The sequence below is a fragment of the Kryptolebias marmoratus genome, linkage group LG11 (genome assembly GCF_001649575.2).
Source record: "Kryptolebias marmoratus isolate JLee-2015 linkage group LG11, ASM164957v2, whole genome shotgun sequence".
Classification (NCBI taxonomy): Eukaryota; Metazoa; Chordata; class Actinopteri; order Cyprinodontiformes; family Rivulidae; genus Kryptolebias; species Kryptolebias marmoratus.
This window is the reverse complement of record NC_051440.1, coordinates 12700176-12722939: the sequence shown is the minus strand read 5'-3', so window position 1 is coordinate 12722939 and position 22764 is coordinate 12700176. Positions and strand designations below refer to the sequence as shown.

The 22764-nt window shown below is 45.3% G+C and overlaps 3 protein-coding genes across 8 annotated transcripts in view; 1 reads left to right on the top strand and 2 right to left on the bottom strand.

Moving 5' to 3' along the window:
• The window catches only part of rab3il1 (RAB3A interacting protein (rabin3)-like 1), a 12855-nt gene extending 8198 nt beyond the window's left edge, over positions 1–4657 (top strand). The window contains 9 exon segments of the mRNA XM_017405933.3: positions 934–1170; positions 1274–1295; positions 1298–1368; positions 2467–2595; positions 2693–2805; positions 2956–2979; positions 3288–3387; positions 3473–3539; positions 3626–4657. Of these exon segments, the coding sequence (XP_017261422.1) occupies positions 934–1170; positions 1274–1295; positions 1298–1368; positions 2467–2595; positions 2693–2805; positions 2956–2979; positions 3288–3387; positions 3473–3539; positions 3626–3711 (849 nt within the window). The 3' untranslated portion in view covers positions 3712–4657.
• Positions 4199–10348, bottom strand: epx (eosinophil peroxidase). Its single transcript, XM_017405931.3, has 17 exons — positions 10094–10348; positions 9933–10008; positions 9778–9868; positions 9499–9674; positions 9003–9135; positions 8779–8908; positions 8486–8692; positions 7248–7614; positions 7009–7169; positions 6674–6932; positions 6420–6590; positions 6107–6344; positions 5823–6034; positions 5582–5746; positions 5385–5468; positions 5203–5299; positions 4199–5080 (listed from the first exon to the last, which is right to left on the bottom strand). Exons 1-17 carry the CDS (start codon positions 10094–10096, stop codon positions 5023–5025), a joined length of 2628 nt encoding a protein of 875 aa, XP_017261420.1. The 5' UTR covers positions 10097–10348; the 3' UTR covers positions 4199–5022.
• Positions 10349–11066: 718 nt separating this feature from the next.
• Positions 11067–22519, bottom strand: hps5 (HPS5 biogenesis of lysosomal organelles complex 2 subunit 2). Of its 6 annotated transcripts, none has more exons than XM_017405928.3 (24): positions 22300–22519; positions 20292–20423; positions 20051–20161; positions 19909–19973; positions 19627–19819; positions 19419–19549; positions 18422–18640; positions 18269–18340; positions 18083–18171; positions 17693–17871; positions 17399–17557; positions 16881–17034; positions 16403–16438; positions 15866–15983; positions 15383–15529; positions 15168–15236; positions 14573–15087; positions 14224–14344; positions 13778–13927; positions 13564–13683; positions 13348–13461; positions 13155–13261; positions 11776–12052; positions 11067–11504 (listed from the first exon to the last, which is right to left on the bottom strand). In XM_017405928.3, the coding sequence occupies exons 2-24, from the start codon at positions 20397–20399 to the stop codon at positions 11444–11446; spliced, it is 3315 nt and encodes a 1104-aa protein (XP_017261417.1). In that variant the 5' UTR covers positions 20400–20423; positions 22300–22519; the 3' UTR covers positions 11067–11443. The 6 variants fall into 6 exon arrangements, with proteins under 6 accessions (XP_017261417.1, XP_024859390.1, XP_017261416.1 ...); XM_025003622.2 differs by having other exon boundaries at positions 22175–22306; XM_017405927.3 differs by lacking the exon at positions 22300–22519 and adding an exon at positions 21861–22293.
• Positions 22520–22764: the final 245 nt, after the last annotated feature.

Sequence of the window (22764 nt, the reverse complement as noted above, 5' to 3'; positions counted from 1 at the left end):
AAAACCTTTAGACTATGGTGGATTGGAAAATTTGGGCAAACAAAGGACATGATAGTTGTCATCTGTGAATATTTGCAGATTTTTTGGAGTCATTATTGATTTTTAACAAATTTCTGAATATATTTCAGTATGACCAGCTCAGCTACGACCAAGGTGAACAATTTCTTCTACAATAGCCCTTGACTGTGGAGATTTCCTAAAGCGCAAACATTATTCCACATATACACACGGTGATGTGGGAATATTTGGGAAAATTTATGATAAAGTTTCAATTTTTTATGATTTTTTGCGTATTGGCTGGACATCATGAAAATGACATTTTCAATTTTTCATAAAGAATGTGCTCGATCCAATAACATAGAAATGAAAGAATATTATTCCACATTTAGGCATTGTCACTAGAGAATATTTTGGTAATTTTTGGAAGAGTTATGGATTTTCCATGAATATTTTGTTGGCTCATTGTGGTATAACATTACAGTTAAATTTTTTTTTTACTGAATCAGCATTGGAACTAGGGACATGGAGATAAATGCATATTATTCCTGATGTAGACTTGATCATCTGAGAATATTTTGGTATTTTTCAAATGAATATTGAATTTCTTATGAATTTATTTCTTTGGCTCTGTGTGGTATCAAATGGCAGTTAGCTTTTCCTCCCTGAGCTTTCTACACAAATTGTACCACCGTTACGTCTTACGAAGTGCCTTTGAGTACGCACCATACTGGCGAGTTTTGACTCGGCCCGCTCGCCGAGAGAGGCCGCGGAGCCACGCCGGCAAGACGTCGGGATCGGAGCGCGCGGATAGGGGCGGAGCGTGGGGGCTTGGAACCCGTTGATAACTCCTTGCAGTTCTAGTTTTATTTAGTATTCTTTAACAGACTTATTGACACTCGCTTTTTTTTTAAATCCTCTGTTTTTGGGCCCCAGATTGATGTTCTGCAAGCGGAGGTGACTGCGCTCAAAACCCTGGTGCTGACATCCACGCCGTCCTCCCCCAACCGCCAGCTGCATCCGCAGCTGCAGGGTTCGGCCGCCCGGGGGTCGTACAAACACGGCGGGGGCCACGTCCGCAACAAGAGCCTCGGCAGAGCCTTCCAGACCTCGTCGGCAAAGTCCGAAGCTCCCACCGTTTCCATCCAGTCTGTGGTTAAAGAGGAGAGAGAGGTAACTTAGAGGAAGACCCTCTGAGCTCACTTTGCTCCTCTCTCCCTGCTAACCTCTCTGATTTGTGCTTCCTGTCTGCGTCTGGTGGTTCTTCCTGTCTCAGCCTGCTGCTCCTGCTCTCCTCTCTGATTTTTCTGCCTGCCGCCAGGTCAGTCTGTCCCTCATCGGAGGCAGGGCCTTGGTGCCGACGGTGAACGGGTAACTACTGTCCTTTCAGCTTCTTTCTTATCCAACAACTAACTGTGTGTCACTCCGTTATCTTAAGCAGTCTTACTGTGATCTGTTCTTCCTCCCCGTACCACAGGGATTTCTGATGATTTGAGACTATAATAGTTCTGGTTTATCATAATTTATTAGTGTTACTAAATAATTAGGATATATATATCTTTTTTTTACTTTCAGTTCAGAAGTAGAAACAGTTATTCCACATCTGAATGATTTCTGTCACACATGCAGGCAGATTAGAAGGAAGTACAGAACATCGTACGTCTTTTCTTTTAATGTTTCTAAAATTATCCAGAAAGAACAGAGTGTTTGTTTTGACAACTGGGAGGATGTGCACAGCGAGATGTTCCCGCGTGGAATTGCCTCGCTGCAGTTCTTCCGTGTACCTCTTTTATCAGCTTAATGCTGCTTTTTCCCACGTTTCAATTTGAAACGCCTTTTTTTTTTTTGCTGTTGTTTCTGGAGGACAAGATTTACACAACCGTCCAATCAAATATATGCATATTAGCGATCAGTTCCAGTGATGTTTAATCAGTTTCTAAGGGGAAGAATAGCCGAGACAACCCGGCTTTTAAAAAAAAAAAAAGGTTGACACGTTTTGGTTAAAAGGAAGAATGTCGCAGCATTTCGTCAGTCTGGTTTTAGTTCAGAGCCCGTCTGAGGAGGTGCTGCTTCACTCTGCTCTCCTCCACCCATCTCTGTGAGCTCCTGCCACCACCCTACACTGACCGTAAAGAACTCTTCCTGTCGACTGTTTGGCCTCAGATGATGCCTTTTTGTTTTTCCCCCCCCGTTTCAAGATGTCGCACAGCAGGTGTATCCAAAATCATCTTGTAATGGATTCAGTTTTTGAAACGGTATTCACTCCAGAGTTCATGTTTGTTTAAGTACACTTAGATTCTCATATTAAAAGACGTTTTAGGAAGGATGATTCATTCTTCTCGAGCAAAAGCAAAACTCAGCTGCGTGTCCTGTTCAGCGAGTTTTCTCTGGTACGAGGTTCCTTTATTAAAAATGGTTACAGACGGAGAGCCAGTTTACCGACTCTGACTGTTTTCTGCCTCTCTGCAGATGGACTCGGTCCTGTTCGCCGAGTTTCTGTTGTGGAAGGAACGTCCGAGTCTGGACCGGTCCTGCCCCTTCCTCAGTCGCATTTACAAAGAGGACATCGGACCCTGCCTGTCCTTCACAAGATCGGAGGTGAGCAGCACGGCCGCCGCGTTGCTGCTGCTGCTGTTTTTTTTCCTGCTTTTAGGATGCGGGGGCTCACATTAACATTCGTCTCCGTGTCCCACAGCTGTCCCAGCTGGTTCAGAGCGCGGTCGAGAACAACTCCTTAACGATCGAGCCTGTGGCCATGTCAGCGGTGCCGATGGTGAAAGCATCTGCTTTAGAGTGTGGAGGTCCAAAGTGAGTGATGAAACGTCCCGTCGTTCTTTGTAGTTACTCGTTCACTGATGATTTCTGATCCTGTGTGAAGTCTTCACTCTGTTTTCTGAGAGATATAAAGATCACATTTCTAATCCCAGTTTGATTTATTTACTTTCCCCCCCTCCACAGTGGATTTAGGACTTCAATAGAGACGTAAGTTCCCTCAGGAATCAGTCGCCCCTTAAGCTTTGCACGAACGCTTGCTACTGTAGCGTGGATTCGTGTCTGAACGTCCAGATGTGCTGAAAGTCAAAAAGCAGATGTCAGCCAGCGCTCCAAACTTGCTTGTGTCAGTTTGCATAAATGCGTCTTACAGCCGTTCCCGCATCCCCCGCGACTAACTTTCTGTCATTGTGCATCTCAGTTTTCTGTTCTCCTTTTGAAAGACGTCGCGCTGTAGCACTGCGCGGCGTCCGTCACGGACCGGTGTTTGTTTGACAGCCGACCTTCTCTGCTTGCAGAAAATGTGCGTTGAGCGGCTTGTCGCGAACCTGCCGACATCGCATCAAACTGGGCGACAAGGAGAACTACTATTACATCTCTCCCTCGAGCCGAGCGCGGGTAAACATCACTGTTTCTTGGTAACTTTGATCAGAAACATTTCTGTTGCTACAAAACTGGAAGTTATTTTTATTTGCTCTTTTAGATCACGGCTGTATGCAACTTTTTTACTTACATTCGGTACATCCTGCAAGGTCTGGTGAGACATGAAGGTGAGTAAACAGACACTTCTCTCAGTTTTGTCGAAGCAGATTTAATCACGATTAAGATGACACGATTGTTTTCTGTCATTTTCCAGTGGAGCAGATGTTCTGGGAGGTGATGCGACTTCGCAGAGAGATGACTGTCGTCAAGTTGGGTTTCTACCTCCCAGACCAGGGTTAAAGGAGCTGAACGTCCACGGAAACACTCGTCATACATGTCCAGAGTAGCTGTTCTCACACAGGTCTTAGATCAGGTTCTGTTCAGCTGAGGTCAGCCAGCTGGAAATATTGACGTGCCACTTTTTTAAAAATGAAATGGAGACAGAATCAAACTATCACTGCAGGAAAATGCATAAAAATAACGTTGTACCAACTCATTTTAAATATCTGGTTGTTGTACCAAATGTTAATCTGCCCTCCCGTGTAAATGACTCTGTTATAGTTTGAACAATATTTGGTTTTAATCGTGAGGTCCGAAGGTTCCCGGTGGTGTAAAGGCAACAGATTGCGTGTCATGTTTCAGGTATTACTGTGGTGAACATTTTTTTTTTAAAACGACGAGCACAAAAGATGAACAAACAGTATATTCAGTTGGTTTCCTGCCTCAAGTCTTTCAGCTGAGTAATGTCACGGCTTTCACAGTGCGAGTGGATTTTATTTTTTACACATATTCAGATGTCGTGGTAAACATCTCGACTAACATTTCTCGTCTCGGCAGGTCTTAATTTTGTTTGACGCGTTCCTGCTCTGCCTTGTCATAAAATCACAAATCAGTCTCCACACAGCCCCGTGAAAAGGTTTTACTTTAATTTAATGAAAACGCATCTAATTATTACACCAAAAAAACAGTAAAAGCTTAACGATGTTTAAAAGCTCAACCAGCTTTATTCCAGTTCAATGAAGCGTTGCAGATCTTCGTCTGCAGTGAACAATAAGCCATGAATTACTTGGGAGTACAGCCATATGATACAGTAAGATTTTACCTCAGTATAGATTTGTTATGGATAGTTTTTACAGAAGAGTTTGATGGTAAAAATGAAGAATTTTGTCTTTGTGCAATAACTGCTTTCAGTGTAATGATTATAAATGTGTAACACTCCATTAAACGAAAAGACCCCTTTGCTCGACTCTCGCGTCCGGACTGCGACTCTTTTGTACAGAAAGCTGCTCTCTCCTCTCTGTTCATTTCATCCCAGCGCAAAACACGTTCCTGACTTATTTTCGGATTTAGGTCATTGCCAGGAACCACCTGGTCACCCTGATCCGACGAACTTAGCAGGAGTTAGGCTCCGAAACGCTGAGGAAATAGTAAAACTTTCAGCTCAGAGGCGCTTTTAACGCCTGAAAATATTTTAGAATAAACATTCCAGGAGGATTTTGGTTTCTGGACGGAAACGTCCCGTAAGCCTTTGTTTGTATAACCTCCTTGTACAGATGAACGTAGATTTCAACAAGCAGGTGGAGTGATGTTTTCGGCGTCAGCGGCAGGAGCCTAACTGTTCCTCTGGCAACTTTCAGCTGAGATCAACTCGTCCGATTTGGGAAAATATCTGCAAGAAACACATTTAACATTTTAGTAATGAAGATCAGTTTTACTTGTCAGTTGAGTATTTCTCTCGTTAAATCTTGTTCTGCTCGTAGCCTCTCTGTTCAGTATATTTTTCTGACCCACCTCCGATAGCAGAACGTGACTGAAACCAGCACGGCAGCGCCGCCGATCACCGCGATGACGGCAGCAGCGATGGAGGCAGCGGACAGCGATGAGGGTTCTGGATCACAGCAGGAGGCTTTAAAGGACTGCAACAGTAACGTGGGCCATGTGGTTTTAACTGTTTTACAAGGCTCTGAACCCACCTGAGCAAATAAAGGAGCCGGCTGTGTTGAAGCACTCCAGGTGTTGGGGGCAGGGAGAGGTCAGTTCTTCACATTCATTGATATCTGCAAAGAGAGTTTAGACATGAGGCCGGAGAATTCATGAGGAAAGGAAAATAAGACATGGCAGAGGTGGAAAACTTTTTTTCTTTCACATGGTTTTAGTTTAGTCTCTGTACCTTGACATGTTGGTGGCGGGGAGCTCCACTGCTGTCTGTCAGGATCACAGCTGACGGACGAAGAGCCCAGCAGCCTGAAACCAGCGGGACACTGATAGAGAACCACGGAGCTGCAGAGCAGAGAGTAGCCGGACTGAATCCTGGGTATCGGCCCACAGCTGGGATCTGAAGGGGACATCGTTGGAACAAAACGAACAAATAGAAGGCGATTGTCAGCGCACCGTATCTTCCACTTCTTTACCTGCGTCTGGTTCTTTCCAGGGGCTGAGGTCGAGATGGGGGACGAGCGGGTGGGAACAGGTCAGCATGTCCTCTGGGCGCTCGGTGCGCGAGAACGGGTCTGCTGGGACGTGGGTGATGTGGCTGTTGTCACAAATGATGCGGGACAGAGAGACGGCGTGGAGGCGTCTCCTCTGGGTGCTCGTGAACACACCTTTCCTTTCCCACCAAAACCTGGGCAGACAGATTTACATTTTGTTTTTTTCTCACAAGAGTGTTGAAAACCTTTCATCCGTTTGGTGCTACCTGTCCCCGTCCCTTTGCGCTCTGAACTGTCTGGCCAGGAGGCAGGACAGGAGTGGTCCCACACGTCCGTCAGGCACAGCAGGCTCAGATATGGCCCCCACCCACACGTCTATGTTGTGCGGAGTCCCGTAGAGGAGCTTGAACGTGTGAGCTAAAGTGAAGTTCCCCAGAATTTCCGCCAGATCTGACGTCGTGTTGGGAACGGAGAGGCCGCAGAATCTTCTCCACGAGCTGTAACCTGATGGATGACAGGAAAGGTGGTCAGGGAGGTTAAACGATGCCGAAAACTGTACCTGCGTCCGAGGCAAGATACCAGGTAGGCCGTGGTCCCGGCCCCTCTGTAGGTTCAGGGCCCCCAGATCCAGGGGCATCCCCCCCTGTGCCTGAAACAGCCTTTCTGTGAGCTCCTCCACCATCATCTGACCTGGAGTCTGCAGCTTGGCTGGAGACAGCAGCAGGCCACGCAGCACGGGGTCAATACCACCTTTAAAAGAACACCCGGAGAAAATAAAATCCAGATCCAGAAAAGTTTCATGTCGTTTTTTTTGGATCGAGGACGACGTCTACCTTCCTGCACGACCCTCCAGGAAGCAAAGAGCGAGTGGTGCAGCGCCAGCGGGGGATACTCGGAGTTGAAGGCGTAGCGCGGCCCCAGCCTGTTCACCACTGGCTGCACGGTGACGTGAGCGAAGCGGAACGCGGCGGTCGCAAATACGTTAGCGATGCTCGGGTCCACGTCAGGATCGTAGCCCTGGTAGGGAGGCATCAGGCGAGACGCGACGCTCTCACCCAGAACCCGCGGCAGGTAGTGCTCCCATGTTAGGATCTTTAAAACACAAAAGGTTAAATAAAAAAAACAGCCAAGACGTGTCTGGATGTCCTGTTTGAACTGCCGCAGACACCTGGTGAACGGCTCCGATGATCTTGCGGGCTTCCTGATAGAGGGTGTCGGGGCTCCAGTGGGGGTTGAGCAGCTGCAGCTCTCTGACCAGCCGGTTGTGCTCCCTGAGAAAGAGTGTGTGCAGCGCGATCAGTCCCAGGTGTTCGTTGGCTCTCGAGTCACCTGTTGGACACAAACTATGAACAGCGTCCACCCTGAAGGCTGCAGAAAGAGGACGGCTCACCACGTTAACCAGCTCACCGGCGTGAAAGCAGGACGTGGTGTTCTCTCGGTCCACGGATCGGTTGGATGCCCCAGGGGAGGTGGCGTTACGGGGACCACAGGGATCCAGGTGAGCCTGCAGGCGGGGCAGGAAAGGCATGTAGGCCAGCTCCCCGTCGTGGTGCTGGGAGTTGAGGGCCATGGAGCCCAGAGGAGAGGAGTGGTTCCTGAGAGCAGAGGCCAGGCTGGGGGAGCTGCCGTACACCATGCTGGCATCTACGAAGGAGGTGATGGCGTTGAGCTGCTCGCGGTGGCGATGAGGCGGAACGCCCGCGCCGCAGCTGGGGGCGGAGCGGAAGAAAGGCATACAACTCTGGACACCGTTACGGGGATCAGACAGTGGGATCTGGGGAGAGGAAGGTAGAGATTTGACGTCGTTGCTGCTGGAAAAAACGAAACTGAGCATGCAGATCTGGGTGAAGGAAATATAACTTTCTGAAAACTTTTTCATTTTATACTTTAAATAACCACAAACATCCAATCTGCAGTATCCGAAACTGGTAAAAACTGAAGTAAAAATAATGTAAAAGGTTGTGTTATGATAGGTACCTGGCTGAGGATTTGTTGTCTTAGACAAATATTAAACAAAAAGTGAACAAGTTTGAGTTTCTTTGCTTTAAAATGAATAATTTAAGGCATTTTAGAGAACAAATTTAATTTCCTCTTTGTGATCTTGTCATGATGTGTTCAACAGTTTAGAGATCAAAAGTCACATGTAGATCCTGACCTGCTTTAAAGTGATAGTTCACTTTTTTAGAAAACAATATCTTACCTGCTACAACAACCCCATTTTGGAAAAATGCGTTCTGACCAAACTGAAGAGCTAATGGCTAGTTGGAGAAGGCCAAAGACCAAAGTAGATTGTTGTCATCCTAAATCAACTCCAATCTCTACAATTTCATAACTGTTTATGTAAATGCTATTTTATAAACCTTTACACCTCCGTAGGTTTTATACTATATGAATATTAGGGCCAAAAATATTATGATCCTACAGCTAGTGCTACAGCTAGCTGCTGCTGCCATTTGCACCTGCAAATAACCATAAAAAGTTATACAAATAACCGTGTAATACAAAACTGATGACAATGTAAAGTTTTGATTTGCAGCTTTTTGCCTTTTATGTTAGAATCTGAATTTAAAAAATGAGAATGCCGCTTTAAGCATTCGAAAGCAGAGAACCGAAGCACCCCGAAACCATCAGGTAACAAACTGCACCTGGATGGGAAAGCAGGGAGAGTCCCGGCTGCAGCTGTGGCTGCAGTCAGCCCCGGTCTTGAAGGCGGCGGTGCTCGGGCTCTGAGGGGTCAGCGCCAGGTCGTGGTCGATCCACTGACCCCAGTCCACCAGCATGTGGGACAGAGTGGAGTCCTCAGAGATCCTGTCATTGCGGGTGAACAGCACTTCCTGCGAGACGAGCCTGACCTGAAGAACAAACAAGCCGAGGATTGGTGGCGTTCCAAGCAGCTGAGGGGACGGCGAGCGTCTGGGAGCCGCAGCGGAGGTCTTACTGGAGGCAGGCTGGCGTTGTTGTAGGTGTGCTCAGGCTCCCAGCCCCTGGGCGTCCCCCACACGTCCTCATACTCCGGAGGCAACCAGCGGGAGTAAGGGATGTCTGCAGCCCCCCATCGTGGATGTTGTCTGAACAGAATAGAACAACCGAGAAAGTTCCCTGACAAACAACAACAAACTATAAGACAGTTGTGCGGCTGGACGCCCGTAGCTCGGCGCTGACCTGTTGTTGCACTCGCCTGTGATGGATCTGTAGCGCTCAGATAAGCAGTCGCTCTGACAGCTGGCTGTCTGCAGCTCAGCGGAGCAGCCCGTCACCTGCAGCAGCTTCTCCATGTCTCCTTCACTCAGCAGCTCTGAGGGCACGGACCGTGAGCAGGATCCAAACCAGCGACATGAAGAAAACACACAAAGGAGGTCAGGCAAGTTTGCTTTGCTTGATGTCATAAAAACAAAACTTCAGTTTGAACCCCTGAAACCTCTATTTTGATATGAATTTTAATTGCTGTTTAAAGGCAAAGTAATACAGCAGAGTGGGCAGAAAGGGAAAACCATGACATCATGTTGATTCTGCAGAACATTTACTTTTAACGACTAATCAAACATGGCATTATTCTGTAAAACTGAAAGGCAGCGTGAAATACACGACATTCATTTCATTGTTTATAAAAGCTGGACAAAAAGCAAAACTCAAACTGTGTTAGGCTGCTGCTGCGTACCGTAAGGATTGGGCTGCATCATCGTGTTGGTGTAGACCATCTCTCTGATCAGCTCCACGGTGTTGTCCAGCAGCTCAGCAGCCCGAACCTGAGTCTTGGTTCTGGTTTCAATCTGTTTAAACTGGGCCAGCAGGTCACTGGGCTTCAGGGCGCCTTCGGACAGCGACTTCTTCACCCTGGAAATGTCGAAGGCTTTTTACCTCTGCAAGCGCCACCACGGAGGGTTTGCGGTCAGATGACTGGGACGGCATTTCAGCGCTACAGTTCAAGAGTCGTTACCTTTCGCTCGTGCGGGCGTAAGCGGCAGCAGTCAGCTCGGTCGCTCTCTGAAGAGCCTCGCGGACGTACGCCGACCCCAGGTAGACGGTTCCTGAGGACAAACGTGCGGTCAGAGAAGAAATGATCTTGTGGTTTGGGAGCACGAGGAATCCTACCTGTCTTGTTGGTCATTGAAGCGTGCTCCGGAAAAGAGAGCACGACAAGTGCAAGTCCAATCAGAGCCGCTGACGCCTGAAACGACACATCCGAGTGAACATTTGGAGAAAACTGTTGGATTAAATTTGCCTGAACGAACTGGGAGGAAGAAGAATCTCACCATCGGTGTGGTGTCCACCTCGAATCTGCTAAACCGCTAAACCATCTACCAGCGGAGCTCACTTGGACCCATCCTGAGTCGCAGCAGGTGTGAAGTGTGCGGCACCGAGCGTCGGGGTCGGTTTGTATACGCTGGCGCCAAGACCGGCAGGTATGTGCAGAATCCCCTTATCGTTCCTTCTGGTGACAGCGAGGCAACATCAAACACTTGACTCCCTGTCTCGACCTAATAACCTCTCAGATCTGTCTTCTTGCCCTTGATGAACCCCCCCCGCACCCTCTTCCATCAAACCAACATTTCAAATAAATGCAATAATTAGACATATTCCCTCAAACTAACAGACTGCCAGGCGGGCAGCTGAAATGTCAAGGAATTCCTACAGAAGCTTCAAAAATAAAAGGCTCTTTCATTACGTTTTGGACAGGTTCACCTAATTTCGCAGTGACACAGAAGATGTTTTTTTTTACTGCAGGTGTGTCTGTGTCCTGCCAGCAGTGATAATCTGATTAGTCTGGAGCCAATGACACACACAGGTGGAAGATGAGGGAAGCAGAAATTCTGGGAAATACCGATGAGTCAAGGATGAAAATGAGAAAAAGGGGAGAAAACTCATAAAGGTTTTGTGTGTGTGTGTGTGTGTGTGAGGACTCCTCTCTGCCCTAACTCGCCTCTTTGATGTTCCAGGTGTGCGATAACATCACTGACGTTATCCCCCTGTTTCATTGTGTTGTTTTTACCGTCATCTCTGCTGACCTACATTACCCATCTGCCTTTGGCCTCAAAAAAGACAAACGCAGGTCAGGATAAATAAGGTTTAATAGGAGTTTTAGTTTCAGCCGATTTGTTTCTGTTCTCAGAACTAAATCTGTCTTCTATTTATTTTTCATTTTAATGTGTCAGTAAAATACTTTCATCGTCACCATCACCCTCAATGGATCCCTTTATTGTAAAAATAAAACAAAAGACAATAAGCTAAATTGTTGCACAAAGTTTGTTTATTAACACGATAACACCTAGTTAGAGCATTGCACATAAGTTAGTTCAAGTTTAGTTTCTCCAAAGCAGGAAGCTCTATTGATCTTTTTGGTCTTTAACAGCAATAAGACATGAGACGAGCCGAAGCTTCGGTCTGAGTTATTAAGACAAAAACAATAACATGAACACACCTGAACGTTCATCAGATTTACAGGTTAGTGGAATGAAGACGAGTCGAACAGAAAACACTGTTCTGGCTACAGGATAAGCATCTTAAACTGGTTGTTTTTGGTGGATGTGTGTTTAATTGGGTCAGCAGTTAGTGTGAGGTCTCACATCCCGTGTGATCGAAGCGATCAGTCCTCTGATCGGGTGTTAGGCGTGCTGAGACCAGAGGAAGCGATCGCAACGTTCCAGCATCGTCTGGATCATTGCCCTGAAAAACAAAAACAAAACCTATTAATTACGGGTTGTTACAGGTAAGCATTAACATGTTTTTATTTAATATTTTAACCAGCCTGACTCAATAAACCTAATGGATCAAATGAGTGTTTTCTCCTTCTTATGACAGTTTATGAAAATCACATGAAAGGAAGGATTTTTTCTCCAGAATTTTGAGCCAACAAAAACAGTAAATAGCCCAAGAGAAAAGACCACGTTTTATTTGTTAGGGTGATTATTGTTGCATTGCGACCAGCCTGACCCACCTCTGCCTCTTCTCAGCCACTCTCAGCAGTTCACACACCAGTTCGGAGTGGGCTGAGAAGACCAGCTGCACCCCGCACTCCTCCAGCACCGCCAGCGCTCGGTCAGGCCCGGCTCTCCGAGCCAACAGGAGGGTCAGGCTCTCCGGGCTGATCTTCCCCTCGCAGTCGGCCGAGCCGTTGGACCAGCTGCTCCCGTTCACATTTGAGACCTGCTGCGAGTGCTGCTGAGACAGCTGGATCAGGAGCTTCCACTCGTCCAGCGTCTGAGGCTCCACACCTGGAACGTTGCAGGGAGTCAGAGCACATCTGGAGGCTTATACAAATACACGTGTAGCCTACACTTTCAGATGAGCAGAAAACAGAACAGCAGTTAATCAGTTGACTGGTTAACTTTTGGAGTCAACCTGACTCAAGACGACCTCCACAGCCAATCAACCTTAGCAGACAAAAATAATAATAACTCAGTCATTTTCACAGATATTGAGGTGAAATCTGATGTGACAGCTGTGTTGCTTTTGGTGTGTTATGTCAGGTTATGTCCTTTGATGCAGCCAGAGGTGCTTTTGTGTTTAGGTTGCTCAATATATGTGGATAAATGTGTCTTTGGCGACCACTGAATGTGGCCCGAAAGCATCAGAATGAATCCATAATCTGCCCTAGGAGTGTTCAACTCTGAACCTCATTTTTAGATAAATATGCCTGATGCAAAAAATAAAGAGTAAGACAGAAACTAATGTGTGACTGGATCAAAAAGACTTGTATCGTATAGCTTTTTAAACGGTCAACAAGAACCAAAAAGTTGCCCCTTCTTCAGTTAATTTTGAGGTTGAAGCTACAGCAGCATTAACACAGCTATCTTTAATGACCTAAATGTTGATTAATTTGCATTTATGGTTATAAAATAAATTAGCCATAACTGTTTACACCCAGCAACAGCTGATCATGGATTCATTAGTTAGTTTCAGTTTCATAAAAATAATGAAGGGATTTGTTGATCTGTTATGTGTTCATTAGTGTCACTCTGCGAAGGTGCTGCTTATAAGGCTGAGTTTGTTTTCAGCTCCTCAGACTGAAGATGTTTTTTAGATAAACGATGAAACGTATCATCTAAGATGTAATCGTCCAGAGGACCTGACTCAGAGTTTTCTACCTGGATTATTGAGCATGCATCAGGACATTCATTAGTCTAGCTTGTCTGCTGGGCCCTTATCTTGTATCTGATGTAAATATGAGACACGTTCTGTGATTGGTTAGGAACAATAATTTAGTAAAGACCTTAGGCATGTTTTAAGTAAATACCATTTTAGGACAGAATCTCTCCTCAAACTGCTAGAGATTTTTAAAAATCATCTTCAATGTTTTCATGGGAGCAGTTTTACCTTCAGGTTCTTCCAGCAGACTGACGTCGTCCAGCTGACAGATGGTGGAAAATGCTTCTGTGCGGCGCTGCAGCTCTTTGCAGAGGTAGAGGTAACCTGTCCAGTACCTGCACAGACACGCGCATTATAACGTCTGTATCGACAACACAAACGGCTCCTTCGCTGCAAAACCCCCCGCAAAAAACAGAAATACCCGTGATTGCGGCAGGTCTCGGCCATCTTCTCTTTCGATGAAAGATCTGCAGGGAGACGAGTCAGCAAAGACAAAAGACGTCCGTAACCCCAGCTGAAGCAGTGCGAGTGCCACCTGCAGCAGGACGCACACATTTACAGTTACATGTATTCTTGCACTGCTAAAATGACATAAAAAGGCTGCTTTGCATTTTCTCAGCACGCTGCGGAGTAACACCTGGGCTGTCCATCGGGAGTCAGGGTATCACAGAGTTGAGGAGCATCATGGGTAAGTGCCAGCTGCAGCCAGTCATGCCTCAGGGATTCAGATTCAAGAAGGGACTGCAGAAATGACAGCCTAACAGAAAAGCAAAACATAATTATAAGTTCTGTAACAAAGAGAAGTTCAGTATCTTTGATGTTTCCATGTAAAGACAAGTCTGATGATGTACCTGTGCTCCTCAGCTCGAGACTGGACCAGATTATCCAGGTATGGCAGGAAGTGGCTTTGCTGAGCCATCGTCATCACATCGGCAGGAGTGATTGTTGGATAGAACTGGGAAAATGAGCGCACGGCCGCCTCGCCGTGCTTCTCATACAGCCTGGATTATAACATAGAAAACTTTCTTTACGTGATTCAGCATCACTAAACAGATTGTTGTAGCGTAAATGTAGGCTTCAGTCATCCTCACAACACTCAAACACTAACTGAGAAGTAACAAAAACCCTGCTTTGTGTCATTTACATGTATATTTTAAAATATAAGGTCTCTCTAAGGAATGATTAGTACAATTTTCCAGCATCCACTTCTGATCCCACTTTTCTTTTATTACCAACCGCGAGCCAAACACACTACATCGGAAGCGTTGAAGCATTGGGGAGAGATCCATGTGCTGACCTGTGCAGGTGAGCGAGCAGATGAGGCGCGCCCCAGGCTTGGAGTTCCCTCAGACTCCGCAGAGATTTCAGCAAATCACCCTTCTGAATGACCTCCACTACCTTGCTGGACTGAGTGAGCTCTGCAGAAAACAAGACGTTTTAGGTTTTGCAAAAATAACAAAACTGAAGAGTCAAAGATGCAGCTGAAACAAATTTCAGTTAAATAGTTTAACGTCTCAACTGTGTTTAATAACCTAAAACTTACATTTCCAGAACCTATTCAACATTTAAGGTTTGTAGAAGTTCAGAAATAAACACATACTGAAGTGTATTTTCTTTTCTGCACACATTAAAGAGAACTTTCTGACCCAGCATGGCCTCGGTGAAGGAGCTCATTATCTCAGTCTGCTCCTGATGACACAGCAGACACATCCTCCTCACACGCTCCTGGTCCAGCAGAAAGAAGTAGCGTCGCAGGAAGGTCGAGCATCCGAGCGCCTCGTTGTGCTTTCTGAAGCAGCTCAGCTCTGTGTAGAGCGTGGCCAGCTCGGTGAGATCAGCTGACAGATCTGACGGGACGGGTTCGGGGGACGCCACTCGGACAGGCTCCCGGGAACTCCTGCATGACGCGACGTTCTCAGCGGAGTCTGCTCTCGGCCGGTTCTCGGTGTTCTCCCCGGGTTCAGGGGACTCAGGAGACTCTCCTTGCTGCTCTGCGCAGGGGCTCAGGTAATCCAGCTCCCATCGGTCCTCTCCTGATCCGTCCAGGTTTGAATCAGTCACATCGGGTCCAAGGACTCGCTCCAGAACCGGCAGCCACTCCCGCAGAGCTTCTCGGAGGCAAACTGAATCAAGTAGCACCAGAGGATCTTGTATCTGTGAGCTGATGTTAGAAAAACATTAACATCTGAATAACAGCAAGGCGTTTAGAGTAAATCTTGAACTGTATGGTGCGGTCCTTACACAGCTTTCTCTGTCGCTGTCCGAAGTTCTTGCATGTCAGCCTCTGCGCTAGACACTTCATTATAAAGTCTGAGAAAAAAACAACAACACAATTATCTCATTTATTGTAAGTGGAAAATTCCTTAAAAAAAGAGAAACTCACAGCTGTAATCCTAATATATGGATTTTCTCTCATACTAGTTAGAGACAACTGTTATTTAAAGGTCTGCACTTACTCGTTCTCCAGTTCCTCTGAGTAGGAAGTTGTGCTGGAGATCGTGTCACTCTGTCCAGCCTCTTTGTATTCAGGCCGCTGCCGGAGCTCAGAGTTCATCTGGAGGGTGTTGATCTTCTCCGTCGTCTTCTTGACGAAACTGGAAACACTGACGGGTCCGAAAGGTAAAAACAATCAAAGGACTGCTCTCCAGTGGCGTTTGGCTGAACGTTTTTTTGCAATTTGACGACCACAAAGAAGACCGGCAGCAAAACTGTATCATCCACGGGACAAACGAGTGCTGTTCAGTCGCAAAACAGGAGACAACTGATCGATGCAACAAAGATGTAGGTTTTAGTGGAAAGGGGAAGTGAGTCACCTGAGAGCGCAGCTGCACTTTAGTTTCAATCCACACATTAAAAAAAACATTAAACCACAAAAAAGTCATGTATAATTATTACTAATATAACTGTTTGTCCATTCATTTTTTACGGTCTTTATTCACCTGTCTTTGACGGCCTGCAGTGCCATGCGGGGGGGTTTGGGGCGGAACGAGAGCGGGAGGTGGAACTGCCGGCTATGATCGGATCGATCGGCCTCCGCGCGCTCGCCGCTCTGTGGATCTGAGTGAAGATGGGGGGCAGGAGTGGGAGGAAAAACACAGGTGGATGGAGTACTGGAGGGGAACGGTGAGTGGACAGAATGCAAAAGCAAGGCGAGATTGTAGGAACAAAAAACAAAAAAATGGCAACAAATGCGTGATGCAATGGAACAGATAAGAAAGTCGACGTCAAACAATTTGGCAAAGTGCAGCTTGTTTTTGGTGAAGCAACTCTATCAGTTGTCATTCAGCTTGTTTTAAAAAAGCAAATCCAGTGGCAGCAAAGCAACACGTATGATTAAATGTTTTCTTATTCACAACAGAGAGCGTAAAAGAGTTCAATTATCATCAGTTTTAAATGGATAAAAATGATACCAATTAAATTATTTTGTCGTTTCTGCTTTTAGAATTTAAACTGAAAATAACTTCACTCTTTTTTACCACTGAAATCAGGAGCAGGAAGGAAGTTCAGTCCTGCTTTAAACAAACACATCAAGCAGATTTATTTAAAGTGAAAACACAAGGAGAACAGTAACAAGAAGATAAAGAAACAAGACAAAATGTGACAGATTTTTAGTATTTGTAGATTAAATGTACTCTACTTATTAGAACCTACTTTCAACTGAGGGTGACTGAAAACATGCTGACCTGCAGGATGCTGTTCCTTTAATCTCTTTGTGTAACAAATGGTAACTAAATTCAGGTGAAGGTGTTAAACCTTTAATTATTTCATTTGTTTTCATCTAAATTATTTGCAGAAATAAACCCAAAACATTTTAGGGTAGTAAATGAGCTCACCAAGCTTAAAAAATTAGCACGACAATTAGAAAAATCTCTACAGGATTATTAAAGGAAGAAATAAATTGAGCATTTCGTAAAATGGCATTGATAAAGTAGAAACAACGTTAGTGCGTCTCACCATGATCCACCTGATCTTCCTCCTGAACAAACTCTTTGAGTCGCTCCTCCTCCGACGTGGACTGATTGATGAGGGAGTTCGTCTCCTCGTCGGACTGACTTCCTCTGCGGCTGATCACTCGATAGATTCCACAGTCCAGGACGTTGAAACTCTCCTAGATAAGGATGGGAATGTCATCATTTTACTCCTTCATCACACATGTGTCCAGAATGACAGGAGAAGAATCAAATCGTTACCTAATGATTTACATTAAACTTGTTTTCTCTGTTCAGAATGAAAGTTTTATAGTTTCTTGTTGCACAGTTTGGAGCCTTAAAGTATTAGTTTTATGTGAACTAATCATGAGGGAAAAACGAGTTCCAGTGAGATCTGTTTATCACTCGTTAGCGAAGGATCAACCACAACAAACAACCTTGGAGCAAATATAAAACCAAATTCTATCATCTACTTGTGTCCGTTCATCTGAAAAGCTCTTATTTTGAAAACCATCCACTTATAAAAACACATTTCCTCCTCACATGTGAGGAGATGCTGCTCCTGCGGCTGCTGGACGCAGAGTCCAGCGGCTCCAGCTTTGCGATCACTTCCTCCAGCTGGTTGATCAGTTCAGAGTTTGTGCTGGAGCTCAGCTGAGACTTCAGGTGTTCGAGGCGGTCGATAGGAATGGACTTCCTGGCCTGAGGGAAACGAGAGAGATCCACTCTTTCAAACCTTATAAACATATGTGGACACACAAGACGTCTAGGGTACAATGCATGCTTTGGGGAAGGAAAGATGGGGATGTGAGGAAACACTGTGCTCAGTCTTCTCACCCTGCTGGTGGTGACTGCGTGCTGGAACATGCAGCAGACGGCGGCGGCGAGAGTCCAAGACTCCCGCCGCAGCAGACGCTCAACACAACGCTCCGCAGACAACAAGGAGAGGTGGGACAGGCGCCCGCTGCCGTGGAGACAGAACAGCTCGCCGCGGTAGACTGCGACATTGGCCAAGTCTGCAAAACAACAAGAGAACAAATTTATTTAGACAGAAACACACGACTGAAATGTCAATGTTTCCTTGTCCTGATGATCTTATAGATAATAACTATGAGGGTATTTATCAAGCTACTGAGTAAAACTGTAAAGTTTATGTTTATTATTTTAGGTTTGTCGGCTGTGTTGATTTTAAAGGCTGCCACTGGAGTTTAGGCAGAACATTCTCACCTTTAACTTCAGTCCACAGCAGAACTTGTCCATTCTGAGGTGTAAAGATATAAATGGCTGAATCCGTCCAAGTCAGCAGGTTTTGGTCTCTGCGTCGATACATGACAACTTGATTTAGCCAACAGACCTCCATATTTAGTGCAACAATTCAGATAACGTTGCATTTTAAAGCTTAGAGGTTTTTACCCAAAGTAAAGCAGTTTAGAAAAGGCGAGTGACTGCGGACTCCTCTGTGCTGGATTGTAATTCGGCTCATTTCTGCAGAAACAAAAGACACGTTCTGAGTCTCGGACTTTAATATCATATGATGATGCGTGATTAGATGAGAGCACAGCTTACCTGAAAGTGATGAGAGGTAGCGGGGGACATGCCAGTAGCTGCTTGAACTGATGAGTGCTCAGAACCTCGCCATTAAAACTAGCTTCCCATATTCGAGACCCCGGCCGGGCGCAGTACAGCAGCGGGGGCTGGCCCACCAACAGGCCCCGGTTCTGAGGGAAAAAGCAGGCTCCGTATTCCCCGTCCCGCTCCTTGTTTCCGACACGCCAGAATTTCTCCCTGAAGGCAGACAAAGATAGAAAAACCACATAAACCAGCAGAATCTGTCGATCCCTTTTAGAACAGGGAATGTTACTTGCCTTCTGAAGACTTAACACTTTTCATTAAGAAAAAAAAAGAGATTTAACTTTTGAATAAATCAAACATAAATGAATGTTAAGTAATGGACTGAGCAGAAATCCTAATAAAACAGAACAAACCTAATGTCTGCTGCAGAGTGATTTTATAAAGAGGACTACACTTTTCACATGAGGAAACACAGTGGCTACATTTAAAAAAAATAAATCAGCCCCTGAGCTTAAGTTTTTTTCTTCCTGACTGTTGATATGATGTCAGTATGTAAATAAGAAAATTTACATATTGATGTGAAAGTACTCTGAGGTTTTTCTTCCTGAAATTTTTGCACTTCCTGCATTTCTAATTTCTCTGTTCAACAAAACAAACTGTTTATTTACACTTTGCATTTTTGCCGCTCTTAACTGAAAAAATAAAATTAAAAACATTTAAAGCGCATGTAATGTTCTTAAAGAAGCAAAGATACATTGCAGAGAACTAATTTGGGGCTACTTCATGTAGAAACTGTTTAAATTGAAGAAAAATGCAGTAAAGTTGTATAAAACTCATTGCTGCAGTGGGATAAAGTTGGCTGGTATCTAGAATAAATTATTTTGTGACTCTTATTTGTCATTTGTGCCCCACTGCAGTAGAAATAAATGCTTTTGCAGCCTGTGCATCTTGCATAAAACAGATTTGTTATCAGGATCTCACTGCTACTCACTTCTCGGTGTCGCAGAGGTAGCAGCGACTCAGAGAAGACACAAGCAGGCGACCATCTTGGTACCCCAGCTGGACCACTCTGGAGTCAACGGTGGTGACGGTCTGAATGGGGAACATCACAAACGCTGAACCCTAGAGACAAGAAAGGTTGGTTAAAAAAAAACAACATGCGATCAAAACCGCATATTTAGCTTCGTCACTGCTCCTACCTTCCCCAGTTTGGAGGATCCTGCCCGCAGATAAGACACTTTGCCCGCGGAGTCGCCGACAAAAACTCTGAGCGCGCCGGTGTCCCAGCAGAGGGAGGTGATGTTGTGACCTCTGTGCTCCCAGGAGAGGCTGACTCGCTCCGGAAGACCGCGCCGCTCCAGCTGCAGCTCCCACACCACCACCAGGCCCTGACTGGACAAGGGCGGACCGCCAAGAAACAAAAGCAAAAGATATTCATAAACAGATAACATATTTGCTTAATTTTTCAGACAAATTCTGACCTTGTTGTAACTGCAATAAAATCCTCATCGTGGGGGCAACACGCCACCTGGGTGATAGATCCCTCCTAAAACAACAGTGAAGCATTAATGCCGTTCTCGCAGGGAGGATCCACAGACAGACACGGAGGATTTCAGCCCTCACCTTGTGGGTTAGGATGAGCCTTTGTTTCCAGCCTTCTTTCTGGATTAGGTGCAACCCTCCAGCTGATGTTCCCAGAGCAAGCCACTTCCTTGACACAGCCAGACAGGTACACTGAAACGAGTGATACGCAGTTTGAATAAAATTCCTACAGCGCGATTCTTACAGCTGGGAGAGACGTCAACCGGCTGCTCTCATGACACACGTAGTGGAAACGCTTCTCAGACGCACCGGCGGGGCCTACCTTGAGCCTGCCCGAGTCTAAGCGCAGAGCAGAAAGGAGCGGATCGAGGCAGTCAAACTCTCCCAGGACGTGGCCGTGGTTCTCTGGCACAGCTGGTATCGGAGGCATCTTCACTAGACCCCCAAGGGACGACTGAACGAGAGAGCAGAAGTCAGCAGAACATGAAAAGCAAACAAACCCTGCTGGAGCTGTGAGGCGTCACATGACTTTCACGACTGCACCTCAGCTCCCAAATCGATCAGTCAGGACTTGCCTCTTCGCTGCAGCCTGAACACTTCTTCAGCTCATGTAAAAACCATTAGCTGGTACAGAAACCACACCACAGCTTACATATTTAAATTCTGTCAAGTTTTGCGATGTTTCTTCTTAATCTCAGCACGAGAGAGGGAAGCTGCAACCAATAAAATAATGTCAAATTTGCAATCATAAGCAAAGAGCTCTCTTCTTTACCTTTAAAATGTGTTCTGTTACGAAAAAATATATTTCGAACACAGATAGCATTTACAGTCAGACCATATGTACACCATCCACAGCTTGGCTTAAATTCCCCTTACTTGTTGTGATTTCACACGAATCCACGAGGAAGCAGAAGTGAAACTAAAGCCGCCTCCTTTCAGAACAACAACGCAGTAAAAGGAGGGGAGAAACACTACGACGAGGACAGCAAAACGCTTCAAAACAAAGTCTGCCCAGAAATACAGCAGCTGCCAAAGCAATTCAGAAGAAGGCGAGGAGTCGCTTGTGACCTGAGCGTATTTGTTCACACTATAAATAAAAGTTTCTCACATGAAGCGTTATTTAAGTAGTAAAAAGAAAAAGCACTTTGGGACTCTGAGAGTCACACCATTTTAGACAAGCAGTCATTCTTTAAGCTTTACTTGCAGTTAATTCAACATCTGAACCATAACCTTCCATCATATTTTAAATGCTAAATGTTCTACACAACACCACATCTTTATACTCTTTAAGATAATTTCGCTCTAAGTGACTGAGGAAAAAAGCTACAAGTCCTGCTTTTAAACTCATCAAGTTATTGTTACTATGAAATGTAAAATATTAAAAGCAAACTACAAAAGCTAAAAGTGTTGATCCATTTGCTGAAAAACAAGCAAACTCCTGATCATTTGACTAATTCTTTTGTAAAGCAATTATATACAGGTATTTAGGGGTTGTGTTTAACCATCCTGAAATTTTACCCCAGTTTTGATTTTAGACAAATTTATAAATTCAGGAAAAGGACAGTCTGTTCAAGCCCTTCATTTAAAAACAAAAGCCCTACATGAGTGTTTTGCTGGTACATAAGTATCACGAATCCTACAATGTGGAAACAGCCTTTCAGTACAGAAAGTGTGTAAACAAAAGTATTTTTTACCATAAATTGTGCCTTTTTCTCCAGTCATGATTCAGAGTTTGCAAACAAGAAAGGTTGTAAAAAGCTTTATTTGTACAGAACTTGCTACTCAGATATATATCAAATACAACATTTCCTTTTGATATCTCTAATATCATTAAAAAAGGAACATACATGCCTTAAATCTGTAGCAGTTTGGGTTTAGTTACTCCACTGACCTTTAAAATGAGGTAAAAGTAGCAGAATCAAACGGAAACACTTTGGCCAAAGACGTGTTGCCCCAAATTAAACTTTTCGTTCTTGAAATGCTATTATAATGAACCGTGACATATATTTTTTAACTAAATAAAACCGTGTAAAGTATTTGTGCTGCTGGTAAAGAAGGGGGGCGACCCCAGCAGCCGTCGATTAATCATGGCAGCTCGCGTCACGAGACCCGTCCGTTAGTGCCGCTGCTAACCTCAACCAAAGACACCGCGTGAATTTAACAATTTATCAATCATTCTCTCTAGTTTGGCGTTTGTTTTTTTACCTCCTCTACATATAAACCTGAAGAAGGTTCAGCGTCAGCTCGCCCCAGACCCAGACTCACTCACTCAGTCCCGACCGCGGCTAACGAGCTAGCCGACATGCTAACATCACAACAGTTGAACTCACCGGATGGACCGAGCGACACCGCAGCGTTACAACAACCCGCACCAAACCCCACCCTCCCCTACTCTACATCCTTGGTTTTGTAAATGGTGGGGTCTTGTGGAGAGAGTTAGCGGTCGGACTGAGTCAAGACTCAGCTGCTGTCAGCTGATGTGAGGACACTTCCTGAAAGCAGCAGCGGCAGCTTCCTCTCAGCCGGGCCAGCTCTATGGATGCTGCGGCTCGTGCGGAGGAAAACTGACACCAGCTCCTCATTAAACACAAAACGGGGGGAGGCAACAAGAAGTGAACAGCTCTTAATGTTGTAGTTTAGAATGTACCCCAAAAAAAAACAACAAAAAAAAACAGACAGACGACAGCTCTCAGATAATAAACTAAACTGTAATAAGGGGTCACGGAACTAAAACGACACCAAAAAGCTTAGTTGCATTTAAAGGAGCTGAATGAAATACTGCATTTGGAATAGAA